Below are 19,956 nucleotides of genomic sequence, written 5' to 3' on the forward strand. Positions count from 1 at the left end.
TGCTAGCGAGAAGGTCGACCAGATCTCGCCTGCCCTCCAGAGGACCCTGTTCTTTGTCTGAGGCTTGTTCTTCTCCCCTTTACAGCATTACTGTACCACAACCTGAACACCTCCATAGCCACCAAGGACTTCTGGGTAATCACAGGTAATTAGCCTCTATCAGGACTGTGTCTGTGTCCTTTCTTATATTATTTATGTCTTATAGTTAGGACAAGCCGGTTCTGTCTGTTCCAGGAATACATTGACTTTCTTCCCTGAATGCTCTTAGTGTGGCACTCTGTTGATTTGAATGTCGTCTTATTAGGTTCTTGCGATGTTAGAAGTTGTTTGTGTGGCTTCTGGTCCAGTTCTGTTGACTCTTGTATCTGGGCGTCCGTCAGAAGCTCAGCCTAGCTGGACTTATGTCTAGTCGACTCCTCGACAGCCATACATCTGTATTTCTCTGAATCACATGTCACTACTAAAACAGATGTAAATTCCTAGAGGAATTGCTCCCAGCCGAGTTTACTGTTTGCATTGTGGTTGGTTCAGGATTATGGGAAGGGCTAAAGGACCAGACTCCTTCATGGAGTTCAGTAGTAATGTCTCTTAATGCCCCCGGCAGTGCTCCAATACGTCGACAGCTCATCTCTGGACAGCGGCTATCAGAACTTTGCCCGCTTAATGGAACAGCGTTTGGCTCAGCTGTTTGTCGTCGCCCAGCAACAGGGGGCTCGCTTTCGGAGAGCCACCACCGTAGGGGGATACACTGTGCAGGTGGGCCGGCACTGGGGGGGGGTCAAGACAGGAATATTTTGGTTGAACTGAGTAAATATCCACAGTGCTGTGATGTTTCGGTACATGGGAGGGGCTGTCTGTGGTGATCACATGATCAGCCCGTAAGTGTAACCGTAGCTAATGAGTTTCTCCGTGCTGTGGTTCAGATGGTCGGAGTCCGGCGGGTCCCAGGGCCTAAAAACCCCGCTGAGATGACCTACTACGCCCAGCTGGAAGGCCGACCCCTGCTGGGCACCTCGGCCGCCAAGATTCTCAACACGGTGGATTCCCAGACCATGGCCCTGACGCTGGGCTATTTTGTCCAGCTCCAGGCTGAGCGTACGTTCTCTGCAGACCCTGTGTGCACACAAACGCATGCGCACACACACACACACACACACACACACACACACACACACACACACACACACACACACACACACACACACACATGCGCACACACACACACACACACACACACACACACAAACGCATGCGCACACACACACACACACACACACACACACACACATGCACACACACACACACACACACACACACACACACATGCGCACACACACACACACACACACACACACACAAACGCATGCGCACACACACACACACACACACACACACACACACACACACACACATGCACACACACACACACACACACACACACACACACACACACATAAAGGCAAACCTTTATACATACACACAGAATTTTGCTCCCTGGGAGGGAGCTGGGAGGGAGCAAAAACCTGGACTGCTGCCGGTGCCTGAGGACTGGATTGTGTAACACTGCTCGAAAGGGATTCTATCAAACCCCTGTAAATTGTGTTGCATAAATTATTTGACTTTATACTTTAAGGCTTAACTGTTTTACCTAAGTAATATTATCTGAAAATCACCAATTCAGTAATAAACTTAAACTATTCCTGTGTTAAACACTCTTCTCTTATTAAATACTTACTGTGATTGTATGACATTTCAGCCTTTAACCAATTACGAGTTAGAAGGCAGACATTTCCATGAAAGCTGATTGGCTGCAGTACTCACTCATGTGATTTGCCATGTGCTGCCTCAGCTGTGGTGAAAAGCCCTCCCAGCAACCTTTGGATCATCCCTGCGGTGCTGGTACCCATCGCCGTGGTGATGGTCATCGTCCTCATCATCACGGCCGTGCTGTGTCGGAGGAACAGAGGGGATTTTAAGGTGGAGCTGAACCCTCGTACCAAGGTGTGGCTCTTTCTGCAGACAGATCATTGTAGTACAAAATGTTGTGGCTTCTCCTTGCTGACAGGATTTTCTTTTTGCTTGTTTAGACGTCGTATCGGAGGGACGCCAGTTTCTACCACCAGGTACCCCGGATTTCTGATTGGGTGGATGCTGGAGTGACTCATGTTCTTGTACTAACTATAATGAGCCTCGGGAAGCGTGGTTTTAAGCAGGCCTTTTTGGGGCGTGATATATACAGATACTCACTCTGATGACAATCCAAGACCCTGAACCTACAATCCTGTGAATCCTACAGGGGGGGAATGTCCCTCCCAATATTTAATTTGGCTTCATCCCCTCAATAAACAGACCATTGTATTTAAAAGATTAATTGTGTTCCCCCAATATCAGACTCTCTCCTATGCCATTGAGTGTGAGTGCATTGCGATGGCTATAGGATTTGCTGTGACAGGCTTGTGATCCGGCGGTGGACCAGTGACAAGCCTCTGTCTTTTCCAGCGTGATCCTGATTAGTTCGCTGGTAGAGAAGCCAGAATAAAACCTTTTCTGTCTTCCAGCTGAACGTGTCACTCTGTATCAGAGATGACAACCCCTTGCGCTACCACTCACAGCTTACACGTTTCACATTGGTTGAGCTGTATCAGGGAAAATGCAGAGTTTATGGCATCCTGGGCAGAGGCTTCCTGTAAGATGACAGAGTACCAGGTATCTGTGAGAGGAACAAGTCTGTCAGTGGGACGTGCCTTTGCTGCGGATTTGCGGTCCATCCCAGGTGGCTGAGGCCCTGCATGCCTTTGCTGCGGATTTACGGCCCGTCCTGAGGCCCACATGCCTTTGCTACAGATTTGCGGCCCGTCCTGAGGCCCACATGAGTTTGCTGCGTATTTGCGGCCCGTCCTGAGGCCCACATGCCTTTGCTGCGGATTTGCGGCCCGTCCTGAGGCCCACATGCCTTTGCTACAGATTTGCGGCCCGTCCTGAGGCCCACATGAGTTTGCTGCGTATTTGCGGCCCGTCCTGAGGCCCACATGCCTTTGCTGCGGATTTGCGGCCCGTCCTGAGGCCCACATGCCTTTGCTACAGATTTGCGGCCCATCCTGAGGCCCACATGAGTTTGCTGCGTATTTGCGGCCCGTCCTGAGGCCCACATGCCTTTGCTGCGGATTTGCGGCCCGTCCTGAGGCCCACATGCCTTTGCTACAGATTTGCGGCCCATCCTGAGGCCCACATGCCTTTGCTGCGGATTTGCGGCCCGTCCTGAGGCCCACATGCCTTTGCTACAGATTTGCGGCCCGTCCTGAGGCCCACATGAGTTTGCTGCGTATTTGCGGCCCGTCCTGAGGCCCACATGCCTTTGCTGCGGATTTGCGGCCCGTCCTGAGGCCCACATGCCTTTGCTACAGATTTGCGGCCCATCCTGAGGCCCACATGAGTTTGCTGCGGATTTGTGGCCCGTCCTGAGGCCCACATGCCTTTGCTGCGGATTTGCGTCCTGCCCTAAGGCCTCACATATATTTGTTGCAGATTTGAGGGCTGTCCCGGACAGCTGAGGCCCCGCATGCCTTTGCTGCGGATTTGCGGCCCGTCCTGAGGCCCACATGATTTGCTGCAGATATGTGGCCTGTCCTGAGCCCTCACATACCTTCGCTGCAGATTTGAGGGCTGCTCCAGACGGCTGAGACCCCGGACGTCTTTGCTGCGGATTTGTAGCCTGTCCTAGGTAGCCGGGGGATATTGTGATGCTCAGTGCTGAGATAATCTTATCCCCTTTGACGTCAGAGCAGCAAGCAGGCCAGAGATCAGGAGGGAGATCAGACCACATTTGTCCCATAATCCACTGGGGCACATTAACAGCCAATAGGGAAAGAGCACGTGAAGCATTCAGGGCTTAATCCAGCATCTCTCTTGATCAGTGGATAGTGTCGGTCAGTCGCTGCCGGCATGTGTGAGACACGAAGAAGCAAACTGAAGGCACTTACAAAAGTGGCCTTTATCAAGGAGATGACCTTGCTTCTTATAGAGCAGGTTGGTTCAAGGTTAATTTAATGCTCACTGAACTGCTAAGAATAGAAGCAGAATCTCTGACTGTTGGACACACAAATGAAGCGTCACGCTGAGGGACAAATGGGACAGAGGGAGGAATAGCCGTCTCATACACATCAGTCCTTCCATACTTCTCACAAATTTGGATGCCCAAGGCTGAAGATGTGAGATTCTAGAGATGTGTTGAATTTGGTTTGCGTCACGGATGGGTGGTTGTTGGATTTTATGTATTACGATGTTCAGTCTACTGCTGGAAACGTATGATTTTATAAGTGCTTCCCCCACAGCCTGTGCAAGGGTTTGACTACGCCAAGCAACACCTCGGGCAGCAGGGCGGCAATGAGGAAGCCGTTCCCGCTACCCAGGAAACCATTGTCCTCCCCCTGTCTGTCCGGGATGGCCCCCTGCTGCACCAGAATGGAACTGCGTCTAAGAGGACCCTGCCCAATGAGGTCCATAGGAGGTGAGACTCGGAGAATCGTTCTAGCCCGCGAGGCTTTTGGAAGCTGCAAATTTGTCATGAAAGCCATTTTGTGGGAGAGCAGAAATCTATAAGAGGCTGACAGCTGAAAGAGAGGAGGAGCATCACTATCAAACGAGAAATGTGTAAGCGCCTTTTGAGGTGTTATTGACACAGTAGTAAACGCTGAATCTTAAATCTTAAATGGATCTTTTCCCTGTAACTGAGTCTTGGTGTCACAGATTGTAATTCTCTCAAGCGCATTTTTGCTGCCAGTCAGGACACTTCATTGGATCAACATTTAATCGAAAAAAGTTTCTTTGTAACCTTGTCCATATAACATGTTTTCATCATGTGTTCTTTCATGGTGAATCACGGTGTGATTCAGTGTTAAAGATGAATTCCAAATTTTCAAACAGTCCTGACTGCTTTGATGGCCTTTCTGTTAAAGAAAAAAAACATTTCAGTCTCCTTAACTATGTTCATAATTTATCAATCGTATGTATAATTGATCAGTCACTGAGCAGCGGGCTCCTTCCACGATTTCCTTGTGTGTTTGCTTGGTTGCCTAGCGACCAAGCAGGTCCTAATCCCCCCCCCCCCGACTGCAGCATGCTACTGTAGTTAGCGAGTGTGCACCACATCTGTCCTCCTGCACCAGTCAGTTTTGTTATTATAGACTGTGATGCTGCCCCTTCCTTAATGTCAGAACCAGAGGCTGATGGCTTCCATGTCAACTAGTCAGTGTTGGTTAAATCACGGTGTTACTAGGTGGTAATACAGCATGTTAAATCCGCACTAGGTCAAGCTGGGAGAGTTTGCATGAGTGGGCATGGTCTCAGTTAGCCTTAACCCTGAGGAGCTTGGGAAGCACGACTGGATGCAGATCAACTTGGAGGACATGGATTGTTACACAAAACCCTGGATGGCTTTCTGCTGTATTGGAACCGAGGAAGTGATACTTATTGACCTTGACGAGACAGAAGTGTGTATCACATGATCCTGACATAACATCATGTGACACTGCTTTGATGGCCTTTAATGACCCCGTGAGGGTGGGTTGTATCAGACTGAAGTTATGTGGCCTACATCTTTCTGTGTTCAGTTTGTCTTTGAAAGAAAATAAGCCAAATTTTTACAAGAAAAACATCTATTTGAATAGATACACAAGCTCAGGGGAGGCTGGTCTCAGCCTCAGTGAATATTCTCTTAGGTACTCAAGTGATTATTGACATTTCGGTCGGGGAATAAACATTGATTATCCTGGTTTCCGGAATATACCTCGTATGTCCTAAATTACCGAATATATGTAATGAATATCCCAGATTCTGGAATAGACCTCAGTTGACCTCAATTCCGGAAATCATGTCTCCTGCTTGGTTAGAATGTGAGTATAAAGGCAAGCAGTTTCAGGCCTTTAGCAGACAATTGGTTCCTAAAATCAGTACCCTAGCATGAGTTCCCATTCACTTATTTACTTTACTAAATAAATATCTTAAATAAATGAACTGGCAGACTGTCGGTACATAGATCAGCCTTAAGAAATGTAAGTGAAACACGCAGGACAGCTTGGTTTATCTAACTTTAAAAGCCTGTTTAAGTCTGACAACCTTGATATAAAAATCCTACAATAAATGTGGATCTGTCTTCTGTTGTGTTTTTAGTCTTTCTGAATTCAGTGTTTTTTTTAATCCTGTGTGGGAGGCTATGTGAATCTGTGAACCCTGAAGGTATAGGAGCAGCCTCTATGGTTTCCGTGGAGATGGAGGCGGCCATTGGCTCCTGCACAAATTATTATTTCCTGATATATAATCACATCTGTTTATTTGTGTATTTAACTGCATGTAAATGTATTCGGTTGTGTTCACTGTGGGCATGTGTCAGGATAACAGGCTGTACCGGGGACATTAATGGGGGAGGTGGGGGGGGGTCGGATACCACACAGCTCAGCGCCTCTTCTGTTGCTGTGGTTACAGCGAGGACGGTTCCGTCATCAGCAGCGAATCAGGGAAGGCCAACTCCTGCAGGGCCACATCAGCGCAGAGGGTCCCAGCCCAGCAAAAGCCCCCCCGAGAAGAAGCACCCAAGAGGACTGGTGAGCCTTTGATACACATTGTACTTAATCATTTAATGACAGAACAACAACGACAATCACTGAAATAATAATAATAACAATAATAATAATAATAATAACAATAATACTACTACTACTACTACTACTACTAATAATAATAATAATAATGATAATAATAATAATAGACTAACAGTATTGTCATACATGAACTCACTCCCATGGCTGTGAATGTGCAGGTATTCTGAAGGGGGAATTTGGAGGGATTCTTTTTCACAGCACTGTACATCCCACGGAAATCAACATAACATTTTATACCTGTCATTACACAATGAGAACAGGGAATATAACCTGAAACACCATTATCTCACAATGACAGTACTGGCTGCAGCATAGACAACACGTGACAGCAGGCAAGCAAAATCCTAAAAGAGAAACAAATTATAATAATTTCCTGCAGGTAGTCACTCCCCTGAATGTGAATGTGCAGGTATTCTATAGTAATGATGATAATATCCTGTTTGTAGTCAGTCCCCTGACTATGAGAATGCAGGTATTCTGTAGTTATAATAATAGTGTTCTGTGTCTAGTCACTTCTCTGACGGTGACTGTACAGGTATTCTGTAGTAATGATAGTAATGTACTGTGTATAATCAACCCCCTGACTGTAAGTGTGCAGGTATTCTGTACTAATAATGACGTTCAGCATGTAGTCACTCCCCTGACTGTGTGTGTGCAGGTATTCTGTAATAATAATGACGTTCAGCATGTAGTCACTCCCCTGACTGCGTGTGTGCAGGTATTCTGTAATAATAATGACGTTCAGCATGTAGTCACTCCTTTGACTGTGTGTGTGCAGGTATTCTGGACAGCATGTCTTAACTAGTAGTAGTAGTAGTAATAATATAGCAATAGTAATAATAGTGTGCAGGAGTTCTTCATTTGCTACCGGGCTCTGTGCCCTTTGGTTAACTCTTACTTTGACCTGTCCCATGGCTACTTGCAGCGTGTACACATTTGTTTAGTGATTTGTTGGTGTCCTGTGTCACGGGGCATTAACTGTGCTGTCGGAGCCCCCGCTGAGCGCACAGGTGTTCAGCATCTTCTCCCTCTAGCCGCGTGTAGCTGCCCTGAACACGCACGCTGATATCTCGCAGATCCCTACGACTCCTCAGGCTCCCTGCAGCTGGTCTCTGTTCAGCCGGCGCCCCCCCCGCAGAGCTGTTCGCACCCGCCCTCCTCAGACCGCAGCCAGGACTCCAGCATCCTTAATGGGGAGGTGAGATTGTTGACCGCTACTGGCGTTTCACATTAGTGCTTCATTACTCTCACATTATTATAGCTACATACTCACCTGTCTCAGGAAGCAGAGGGTACGAGGCAGCTGGTCCCCAGCCCGTCACAGACCACATTACAGACCACACACTTTGAGCCATTCAGGATGGAAAAAAAAATGATATTCAGATATGTCATACGACACTGGGAGAGCATGCAAATTGACCATGCTCGCACACAATCCCCAACCCTGGAGGTGTGAGGCAGGAGTGCTGCCCACTGGCTCCCCCAGAAGCATATCAAATAACATAAGATGAACTTTATTGATTTTCTGGGGAACTTCTGGTTCATACAGCAGTAAATGTAAAGTGCAAACTAACAAACCATGCAGAAGAAAGTGCAAAGGCAGCATACATAGTGCAAACAAGTAGACATGATCCCGGCATTTATCAGTTTTACTAAATAAGAGTGATTATATGAGCAATACATGACAGCGTCAGACAACAAATGTCAGTTATTGACCTTTAAAGTTGCTTAAGAACCTGTGACACTGGACTTGCAAATACAGCACACTTTGTGCTTGTACGTAAATAATACAAAAAAATGTAAAAATACAAGAATGGATCATACTGAAAAAAGCTAGGGAAATAAAATACCAAACAAGCATACAGACAAACAAACAGATAAAATAAATAAATGCTTAATATTATCAGTAGCCCTTTTCCTCCATGTATTTACAGTGACTCTTGGTCTTGTCCTTGCTGGGTTAATGCAGTGGTACTAAAGAGAAACCCGGCCTCTTGTTTTCAGTAGTTCAGGGCTTTTCGTTCACACTCCTGTCCTGCCATTGGTGTTTCGCTGAGCCGTTCACCTTACAGCATGGTCCCCCGTACAGTGCAGAGACGGATTTGCAGTGTTTACCATCGGTAATGGCAGGATATTCATGATGACCTCCCGGGTGAAGAGGGATTAAGTGCTTTAGCGAGCGTAAACCCCACATGTGCAGGTGAACATGGCCCTGAAGCAGAAGTCAGACATTGAGCGCTATAGGAACAAGCTGCGTCTCAAGGCCAAGCAGAGAGCTCACTGCGACTTACCCGCTGTGGAGAGCAGTGGCCGCTCCAGGGCTCACGGCCACCAGAGGGCGCCGCTGGATGCCAATCAGGGATCCACATACGTCAAGTCCAGTGCGAGGTGAGAGCAGCGCAGCGCGTGTTTGAGTCTGACTTTGTGTTTGTAAACACAGGCCGGGCAGGACAGCATAGCAGACCATCGTGAATGGGGGGGGCGTGCTACAGCTAATCTGGATGTGAGACGTATTAACACTCAGAACCATTCAGGAGTTGTGCTGCTGCAAATGTTTGTTTCCAGTCTAATTTAAGGTAAAATTCAGACAGACAGACAGACAGACAAGCAGACAGACAGACAAGCAGACAGACAGACAGGCAGGCAGGCACTCCACCCCCCCAGTTAAAAGCATCAGCTGAAAAAATAAAAATGTAAATATGAAATTGTACCAGGACGTCAATGATGATGGAGGTGATGATAATGCTGGTGGTGATGAAGATGGCCTGCCTGTAAAGCCAGCGGTGGCAGAATGTGAAGCTCTTCATGATGGTGGTGATGATGATGATGTTGATGACGATAGTGGTGGTGGTGATGAAGATGGCCTGCCTGTAAAGCCAGCATTGGCAGTATATGAAGAAGGTGATGATGATCATAATGTTGGTGGCGATGAAGATGGCCTGCCCATAAAGCCAGTATGTGAAGAAGGCGATGATGATGTTGATGATGATAGTGGTGGTGGTGATGAAGATGGCCTGCCCGCAGGTGCTCCCAGCTGAGGAACCCCACGTACCGAAGCCGGCAGTCTCTGAGCAGCCCCAGCCCCGGCACCAATGAGATGGATCTGCTGGTGTTGGGGGACCGCGGCGGACGGGGCATCCGCAACAGCGGCTATGACGTAAGAGCAGCCCGCCAGCTACGCTTACACTGGGCCGTCACCCCAACGCTGGAAGGGCATGGACCAAAGAAAGGGGGAGATGACCAAGAGGGGGGGGGCAGGGCAGGAGAGAGAGAATTTGCCTGGCTTTTCTTATCTTTTTCCTTCTTCTCTAAACCATGCTTAGTTAATTCCGAACCAGTAACGTCACAGATCCCACAGCCAATCAGCAACGTGTTTTACCCAGTATGCCCTCAAGCTCCTGGGGGGTTGAGGTGTCTGGGTGTGGGGGTGCGTAGAGCTGAATGGGCCGTGCCTGTGTGACGCCACTTTCTCATCCGGGCTGCTCTGCGATTCGGACAGGAGCTGTGCACCTGCGAATGACTGGCAACATGCAGCGATTCAAACGTAAAGGCAACAGAAATTAAAAGAGCAAAATCTCTCTCTTCCTCTCGCTCTATATATGTGGCCATCTGGGTGTGTGTGCATGCATGTGTGCGTGCTGGGGGGTGCCTATGCATCCATCTGTGTGTGTGTGTGTGTGTGTGTTCGTCTGTGTATGCTGTCCGTGTGTGAGTCTGCGTCAGTGTGTGTGTTTGTATGTGTGTCTGTGTTCTGACCGTGTACGTGTGTGTGTGTCTGTGTCTGCTGTCCATGCCCATGTTCATGCATGTGTCCGTACGGATGTCCGTGTGTGTGTGTGTGTGTGTCTGTGTGTCCATATGCAATGACTGTCTGCGCTGACTGTGTTTGTGGTTCTGTGTGTCTGTGTGCGCTGACTGTGCACCCGTGTGCGCTGTCTGTGCGCACGTTCGTGTGCAATACCTGCACGCACACGTGCCTGGCTGCACATGTGTCTTAGACGGAGCCGGAGCTGCTGGAGGAGACCGACATCGACCGCCTGATGGGGCTGATGGGATACGCGGGGGGGCCGCCGCTCGCCGGCCACTCTGAGGCGTCCACCTTGAGCTCCCAGCCCTCCATCGATGAGGTGCGACAGCAGATGCACCTGCTTCTGGATGAGGCCTTCACCTTGGCCTCGTCCGGCCATTCCACGGGTGGAGGCCGTCCCCATGGCCCCCAGGGGCCCCATGTGACCCACTCACGGCCCGGCCCGGGCTCCGAGGTGGTGACCAGCGCCCCGGGCTCCATTGCCCGGCCCTGTGGAGAGCTGCACTGGGCCCCGGCCTACGCGCTCGACCTGTTCCCCTGCAGCCTCCCAAAGCCTGTGAGCGCCTCGGCTTTTCGGGTCTCTGGATTCCGCCTCTGTCATCTGTCTATCTGACAGGACAACTAGCTGAGTGACAGACCTGCTGAGTAGCAGAGTGAATGATTTGCTGAGTGACTGCAAGAATGGCTGAGTGACTGAGTGAAGGACATACTGAGTGACAGTGAATGATCTGCCCAGTGACTGCATGAATGGTGAGTAAATGTGTGACTGCATGAATGGCTGAGTGACTGCATGAATGGCTGAGCAAATGTGTGACTGCATGAATGGCTGAGTAACAGAGTGAATGACCTTCTGAGTGACTGACTGGATAGGTATGACCTATTCCTGGCCAAACAGCAGAAAATTCCCATGTGTCATTTACCAGTTCGATTACAAACAGAAAAACACAAATGAACTTTTTTTTTTTTTTTGCAATATTTACCATTTCATGTCATGCCTTTGGTAAAGGACAACTCCCTCCAAACATGAGTGGATGAATGTGAAGGAGAGAGAAAGAGAGAGGTAGAGAGATCACAGGTGTCTCATTTTTGTTGCCAATTAATAAAATTACCTTATCAATCTTCTTGTGATTCTAGCCAAGTGTGAATAGTACAACACCACATGAGCTGTGTTGTCTGTGGGCCTTACAGAATTCACACACAATACCTTCTGTGAGCTCTTGGTGTTTCCATAACAACACACTGGGTTGGCAGTCTTAAGGGGCTCTACATGGGCTTTAAGTTCATATTTTTATTTTCAGTTTTACAGCACAAACACCAGAATATGTTTGGTCTAGCAGTAGAGTATCTATACCTTAAAGCAAGGAGATTCTTCAGCAGATGCAACTGTGACTGTTTTTAAATGTGCCAGCTACACTGGGTGTTCAGCGGAAGGTGGCAGACTGTGAGTGAAGGTGTCTTGTCTGACGTTGGGTGAAATTCACACAGAAAACCAGCTGCTTAGCAACACAAGTGATCAATTTAGCCTGCTGGCTCATTGGCTTCATAAAGATTTAAGTTGGTCATCATCATGTTAACTGTAAGCAAATTTGTGTTAATGTTAGTAAATATAGCATATGTTGATTATGTGATGTTTACTACTCCTTGTGGTGAATAAGAATGCATAATATGCTGTTTTCAGATATGGTTATGTCATATTATCACAGTTGTCCTGCCACTGAATCCCTGACTTTGGTAGGGTGATGTTCTATACACTGGTACTGAATCCCTGACTTTGGTAGGGTGATGTTCTATACACTGGTACTGAATCCCTGACTTTGGTAGGGTGATGTTCTATACACTGGTACTGAATCCCTGACTTTGGTAGGGTGATGTTCTATACACTGGTACTGAATCCCTGACTTTGGTAGGGTGATGTTCTATACACTGGTACTGAATCCCTGACTTTGGTAGGGTGATGTTCTGTGCAGTAACACTGAATCCCTGACTTTGGTAGGGTGGTGTTCTGTGCAGTAACACTGAATCCCTGACTTTGGTAGGGTGGTGTTCTGTGCAGTAACACTGAATCCCTGACTTTGGTAGGGTGGTGTTCTGTGCACTGACATCGAATCCCTGACTTTGGTAGGGTGGTGTTCTACACACTGGTACTGAATCCCTGACTTTGGTAGGGTGGTGTTCTGTGCACTGACATCGAATCCCTGACTTTGGTAGGGTGGTGTTCTGTGCAGTAACACTGAATCCCTGACTTTGGTAGGGTGGTGTTCTGTGCAGTAACACTGAATCCCTGACTTTGGTAGGGTGGTGTTCTACACACTGGTACTGAATCCCTGACTTTGGTAGGGTGGTGTTCTGTGCACTGACATCGAATCCCTGACTTTGGTAGGGTGGTGTTCTACACACTGGTACTGAATCCCTGACTTTGGTAGGGTGGTGTTCTGTGCACTGACATCGAATCCCTGACTTTGGTAGGGTGGTGTTCTGTGCACTGACATCGAATCCCTGACTTTGGTAGGGTGGTGTTCTACACACTGGTACTGAATCCCTGACTTTGGTAGGGTGGTGTTCTGTGCACTGACATCGAATCCCTGACTTTGGTAGGGTGGTGTTCTACACACTGGTACTGAATCCCTGACTGGTAGGGTGGTGTTCTGTGCACTGACATGGAATCCCTGACTTTGGTAGGGTGATGTTCTGTGCACTGACATCGAATCCCTGACTTTGGTAGGGTGGTGTTCTACACACTGGTACTGAATCCCTGACTTTGGTAGGGTGGTGTTCTGTGCACTGACATCGAATCCCTGACTTTGGTAGAGTGGTGTTCTGTGCACTGACATCGAATCCCTGACTTTGGTAGGATGGTGTTCTATACACTGGTCCTGAATCCCTGACTTTGGTAGGGTGGTGTTCTACACACTGGTACAGAATCCCTGACTTCGGTAGGGTGGTGTTCTGTGCACTAACACTGAATCCCTGACTTTGGTAGGGTGGTGTTCTGTGCACTGACATCGAATCCTTGACTTTGGTAGGGTGGTGTTCTATACACTGGTACTGAATCCCTGACTTTGGTAGGGTGGTGTTCTGTGCACTGACACCGAATCCCTGACTTCGGTAGGGTGGTGTTCTATACACTGGTATTGAATCCTTGACTTTGGTAGGGTGGTGTTCTGTGCACTGACACAGAATCCCTGATTTCGGTAGGGTGGTGTTCTGTGCACTGACATCGAATCCTTGACTTTGGTAGGGTGGTGTTCTATACACTGGTACTGAATCCCTGACTTCGGTAGGGTGGTGTTCTGTGCACTGACACTGAATCCCTGACTTCAGTAGGGTGGTGTTCTATGTAATCCCCATAATCTCTGAACTCACTTTTGTTCCTCTTTTTCTCCACTCCATGAAGGCTTTCCGCTTCACCCAGCTGCCTGACATGGCTATGGCGCCCCCCCCTGTACCCCCTCGGACAGGGCACACTCCTGGGGCTTCGCTGCTGCGGTATGAGTCTTTATAACTCCTCACGTACTTATAGGACTTCAGGAACATTGTCTAACCCAGTACAATTTTATCAACGTTACCTATAGCTTTTTGGTGCTGTGGTCCCCCTAGTGGCATGAAGACAATATTGCATTTAACTTGACCATTTTTTTACCCCAGTTCAACCTCGGACATCGGGCCCAAGGCCAGGTCCTCGGAATGCTCCATGGCAGACATGCACAGTGTGTACGACAGCGTCCGTGTGCCCATGAGTCGGTCACCTCTACCTGGAGCCGCCGTCGATCAGCATGCAGCAAATTACTCAGGTGACTCTGGTTTGCAGTCCAGTATTGTTCTGATCTGCAGAGATACATAACGGCTCTTAGATCAGATAGTAGGGATTTGGATCAGAAAATTTCGGTCCTTTATGATTATGTCATTAAAAAAAAAAATCAGCTCGTATTCATCTGCCAATCACAGGAACAATAATGGGCAGCGCAGTGGTTAGGACTGTTCCCACACACCTCTGGGACTGAGGTTCAAGTCTCTGCCTTGCTTCACATGTGTAGAGTTTGCATGTTCTCCCAATGTCTTCATGGGGTTTCCTCTGGGTACTCCTGTTTCCCTGCCCAGTCCAAACATACGCTAAGGTGAAATGTGTGGCTTAGACACCCCAAAAAGCTCCATCTGAATTGGCCTTTTCACTGTCAATCATCCACAGGAAACCCAATCACAGCAGTTTATGCCAGCCGGCCCTGCTGCTCAGGCTACTCTGCAGCCACACCCCCCACTTCTTACAGGAGTCCGTCCTGGATGTCATACCCCCCGGAGCCAGAGGACCTCCCTCGCCAGTGGGCTGGCTCAGTAAGCGGCGCCACTTACCACACGCCGGCCGGCTCCCATATGAGCAGCATTGCGGTGCCGTTTCTTTGGGTTCATTGACTTCCCTTCACTTCCGTGTACTTTGACTCATCTTGTATGAAAGTGCAGTGACTCATGAATGTGCTGTGACTCATCTTGTGTGAGAGCACTTTGATTTGTCTTGTGTGAGATTGCAGTGACTCATGAAAGTGCTGCAATTCATCTTGCGTGAGAGCGCTGTGACTCGTCTGGTGTTAGAGAGGTGTGACTCATAAAAGGGGCTGTGACTCATCTCGTGTGAGAGTGTTCTCTTGTCTAGACTGAAGCCGCCGTGGCGAGTGCTGTGACTCTTCTTGTGTGAGAGTGCAGTTACTCATCATTGCTTTGGCTTAATCTTTTCTGCATTAATAAAAGCCTGGAGGTACCTGTTGATATTCGTTAAACAGGCAGGAGATTCACAGCCCAAACCGCAAAAGCTGAGGAGTCGCTCTTATTACTAAAGCGGCGTATCACTCATCATCAGGATATGTTAAACATTGTTTACCACTCCCTGACAAACGTTCTCTGGGCACATAAGTGCTAACGCTGTGTATCTTGCTAATGCGTAGCACCATATATTTGCAAAAAGAGTCATATGGTGCCAGGCATTTATTCATATTTTTATGTTATTTGGATGAATGAGCCAGGTTAATAATCATTACACCCCACAACATCACATCACTCTCCCTGGAAACCATCTACATATACCTAGTTAACGTCTACCTCCGCAAACGTATTTTTATGAGTAGCGTTTTTTACTTAAAATTAATAACAGAAATCAATTAACCCTTAGAGCATTTAATTGAACCCTATTATTTAAAGCATCCCTTCTCTGTTATAGCCGCCACTGTGGCCTCAGTCCTTAATATGCCTACAGAGTCTCACGTATGTATTAATGAGATCTTGGGCTTGTGTGTCTGTGCGTCTTTTACAGAATCAGTGTCACTTGGAAACTATCTGCTGAGAGGGATTCCCCAGAGGATTGGTGTGGGTTCACCCAAGCAGCAGGTAGGTTGAGTAGATGCCGGAATACGGCCAATCGCTGGCCTGCCCGCTGAGATTGCGGAACGCTGATCGTCTTATAATAAGCTGTTCGGATGCCTCTTTTCGATCTGCTGACCCAGGCGACTGAGCACAGGTGGCTGCCAATGGGAGCCGCGATGACATTGGTACCGTTCTCGCCTCTAGGGGTCCTGCCAGGATGTGTGGAGACCCTGCCACCCAGCCGCCTCTTGTTCTGTCTGCCAGGCAGAGCTTCCACTGCAATCCTGGACAGGACCTTCACTAGGAGGACACCACAGTCACCGTGAAGCAAATAGACGCACTTGAGCCCTGGGTCTGTGCTCCCTGCGATGGGATGGGATCGAGGACCTGAATATGGCCGTCTTACTCAGGCAGGGCAGGGCTGCCCATAGAAGCGCCTGAAACTCTCCTCACTGAACGACCTCGGAGGTCTCTGGATCTACAATTAAAGTTTTATTTTAAAACCTTTTTCTTTTTTATTTTCATTATGTGAAGTTTTAACTAACTAAAGAAGTCTCTGCGACTGAAAGTGGGGCTCTCGATGCCGCCCGATCAGAATCACGAGCAGACGTACCTCACGGAATGGGTGCAAGATGGGGGGGTCCGTCTTCTGGAATATTCTCCGCTGGAAATGGACAGGAGGGAACCTGGAGTTACGTTGGGGGCTGAAGGTGTTCTGGTTACGTCTAACTGTGAGATGCAAAGTGCTGTGTGCGGTGTACATGTGTGAGGAGTTACCCGCAGCCTGCAGCGGAGGTGTGCAGCTGTTTATAGAAAAACGTGGTCTGATGCTTCACACGTGTTTTTAAATGGCCATAGAGCCGCGTGTGATAAACACGTCACACTCCAGCACAGTTTATATTAACCAGTCATTCAAAGCACCCTCTTCCTCAGTAGCTCAATTTATGTTTCATTAACTGGCTACCCGGGTTCGTGGGTTGATATACCGTCCAGAGTACACTGCTGAGGTGTACCATTCAAGACCAGATTATCTGTGATAAGATTAGTTATCACTTAAACTGTGTAAAACCAAAATGAGGATAATCGAATCCCTCAGCGCTTTCGAACACTGGCGAGCTGCCTCTTTCCTCTGTGGCCCGATTCTGGCGTTCGCTACAGTTTGGTGAGCAGTTGCGTGTCTTTATCGAGTCGGTATTGTGCCGTGATGCGGATGGGGTTGGGATGAAGCTTGCAGACGCCATGTTCCTTGGTCGTTATCGGTGGCTCTCTCTCTCTGTATATACCCCGTGCTTCTGCGTGTTTCACGTGCGTGTTCAGCTTCTGGGGGACCTAGACTGCTTAGCACTCCGGGGCCCGATTCAGGAGGGCCAGATCTGTCCTGCACATGACATGGGATCTGCAGGAAGTCTTTGAGCTTTTTCTCTCTTCTGAAGCAGGATAGTCTGAAGGTGACTTTCTTATTACAGATTGTTCCCTTTTTTTTTCCGTTTACACCTTGGATGTAAGTGCGGAGATGCTTCATGGTCCCATGCTTAACTAAGCCATGTCTTATCAACGTTCAGGCATCTGCTGAACGTCTCAAGTCTATTTAAAAAACTCTGTTTGAATAAGCAGACTATACTCACATCAGGTCACTTTGAAAGGTTTCAAATTTCTAAAAAATTGTACACATTGTAATATATATGATCATAAACGTTTTTATATTTAAAACACTGCGGGAATAAATACTGAGCTGAAACATCTGGAAACATCTGACAGGCAGATTTTTTTTTTAACCTAAACGCGTTTCTTCAGAGATGCCTTGCAATGTCTCGTGAACCAACTGCTAATGTGATCCTGGTTTCAGCTCAGAAGGTAGCAGCTCAAACAGTCCACATCTCTGCTGGTGCAAGCTGAGATTTTTAGCAACAATAAAAGGGTGATATCTAAAGGTCTTCATCACAAAGTGGACCGTCTGCCATAAATTACATATTTTCAAGCAGCTGGCATGTATCTTGGAGAAGAATATGCTTTTGATGCATGTAATGATGGACTCCTTGATCTAAGGGCTTTTTGTAAGTGTGGTATAGTATGTTTTTGACAGGCTAGAACACCCATAATTCTTACAGTGAGGCACTACTTCAGTTACAGCGAACTGCGAAGGTCTTTTGTGAAAGTTTATTTTGTTGTTAAATCGTACTGTGACTCATTGATGAATCTACTGAAATGCACTTTATCTCGGGAGCATCGGTCTGGACGACGTAGGGAGTGCTGGTGATTTAGTCAGCCGGGAAAAGCAGGCTATGGTGATGAGATTTTGATGAATCAGGGAAGGTTAGGCTTAGTTATGGTTGGTTAGTGTGACCTGAGGATAGAAGATTATGGTGTGTGCAAGTGGAGAGACAGGTCAGAAGGGACAAAGGTTCTGAGTTGGAGGTAGATTCATCGATTCGGTTTGGTGTTTTTGAGTATGACAGAATTTCTTCAGATTAAAAACATAATCTGCAAAATCAATGCAAGTATTGTTAAATTTACTTATTTTTAAGGATTTAAAATAAATCTGAAACACAATCCCTTACAGCAATGAGTTTCCAAAGCCTGAACCCCCAGAGAGTGTACTCCTTCAATTGTGCAGTGCGTAAAAATAGACACATCAGATTCTGGCAAAGAGCGTCACTGAGTGGCACGGCAATCGTGACAGACGTATTAATCCACCTGCCCCCAGATGTCTGTACTTACCCTGCTGTTTTATGATGGTGTTCGTCTCTGTCTGGACTCACAATAACCATAGAACGTTCTGGTAGAACTGTTCTGTATGAGTAGCACATGATTTTATTCATTTATTTTTTTGATTTATGGATGCACTTTTTTTTGCATTCTGGATTTTGCCAGTATTGCAGGCTGTAGCTCTGGATGTGCGCAATACCACACAAGGCTCCTGCTCCATCCTTTAGGTGGAGCTACAGGGATGAGCCCCAGGGTATATCAGTAAGAACATCAAAAAGTGCTCTCATGTTCAGACAACCAGCCAAAGGATGCCTCTCCACCCCTTTCTGCACGCCACATTGCTTTCCCTGAAACATCTGCATTTTACTGGGATGTTGTATAGTACTTGTGTTTTCACAGCCTTGGGGAGGAATTTCCAACCCATAATATGTGAATATGTGTAAATGAGAAAAATGGATTTACTTGAAATTAAGTGTTCCGATACCCGTTGGTGTCTGGCATGGTCGTTCTTTTGCTGATGTTTAAACTTGCCACTTTACAGCCATCGTATGTACTGTAAATTGAGAACCTCTTTCGTTTTCTAGATGTTGACCAGTTTCATTCGTGCGAATAAGACTTCACTGTTGAGTTGTATGTTTCGAAATAAACCAGTAGATCTCGGCTCGGTGTCGGCTTTGAATTGCACATGCAGGCACATGGTGAAACTGCAGTGTTGTCATGGCAAAAGTCATGGTAAGGCTGGTCGTCTGGTTTGTTTCATAGGTGGGTGACGGAAAACCAGGAATGAGAGGAACAGGTGAACGGGGATGACAGCACTGCAGTGTCATTAGAAGTCACTCCACTGGCATCATTTACATTATTATTCATTTAGCTGATACTTATATTGTGTACGTACAAGTGACGTACATTTATGGAGAATGAGGGGTCAGACAGGCCCTGGAGCAGTTGGGGGTTAAGGGCCTCGCTAAGGGGCCCAACAGTGACTCTGCCAACCTTGGGATTTGAACCGGTGACCTTCTGATCGCGGGTGCAGCAGCCTAACATACTGAACCACACAGCGCCCCCAAGCTGCCAGTCCTACCGGTCTTAGGAGTCGATCCATAGTGCGAGATTCGGCTCTGCAGAGTATCTGGCTGTTCGTTTCTGACAAGTGGATGAGGGCTGAACAAACAAACATGTTTGCAAGATCTACCCACTGTCTTACTTGAAATGGCTGACGCTAAACAAACTCTTCTTCAGGCCACATGACCAGGTAGGATGAATGATGATTGAAACACTGATGCCTGGGGAAATACTCACTACAGGAATGGCTATTGCCGTCTTTGGTTAGCTGTCCCTAGTAAAGCTGGTAGATTCCTGCTCCTATTTTTCACCATGGAAACATTTCTCAATTAAAAAAACTGACAAAAACATATATGAATATAAATATACAACATG

The 19,956-nt window shown here is 47.5% G+C and overlaps 1 protein-coding gene across 2 annotated transcripts in view; it reads left to right on the top strand.

The window, feature by feature from the left end:
* LOC125706565 (UPF0606 protein KIAA1549L-like) overlaps nt 1–19,179 on the top strand; it is a 35,740-nt gene extending 16,561 nt beyond the window's left edge. Inside the window, exons 8-23 of one of the 2 annotated variants that reach the window (XM_048973298.1) lie at nt 86–145; nt 605–756; nt 924–1,095; nt 1,850–2,001; nt 2,088–2,123; nt 4,332–4,507; nt 6,481–6,599; nt 7,733–7,854; nt 8,857–9,044; nt 9,681–9,813; nt 10,655–11,020; nt 13,859–13,950; nt 14,110–14,255; nt 14,651–14,793; nt 15,764–15,837; nt 15,954–19,179. In XM_048973298.1, coding sequence (XP_048829255.1) covers nt 86–145; nt 605–756; nt 924–1,095; nt 1,850–2,001; nt 2,088–2,123; nt 4,332–4,507; nt 6,481–6,599; nt 7,733–7,854; nt 8,857–9,044; nt 9,681–9,813; nt 10,655–11,020; nt 13,859–13,950; nt 14,110–14,255; nt 14,651–14,793; nt 15,764–15,793 — 2,087 coding nt within the window. In that variant the 3' untranslated portion in view covers nt 15,794–15,837; nt 15,954–19,179. The remainder of the gene's footprint in view (nt 1–85; nt 146–604; nt 757–923; nt 1,096–1,849; nt 2,002–2,087; nt 2,124–4,331; nt 4,508–6,480; nt 6,600–7,732; nt 7,855–8,856; nt 9,045–9,680; nt 9,814–10,654; nt 11,021–13,858; nt 13,951–14,109; nt 14,256–14,650; nt 14,794–15,763; nt 15,838–15,953) is intronic. The other variant, XM_048973297.1, reaches the window with a different exon arrangement.
* The last annotated feature ends 777 nt before the right edge of the window (nt 19,180–19,956 follow it).

Source organism: Brienomyrus brachyistius, chromosome 13, assembly GCF_023856365.1.
Source record: "Brienomyrus brachyistius isolate T26 chromosome 13, BBRACH_0.4, whole genome shotgun sequence".
Classification (NCBI taxonomy): Eukaryota; Metazoa; Chordata; class Actinopteri; order Osteoglossiformes; family Mormyridae; genus Brienomyrus; species Brienomyrus brachyistius.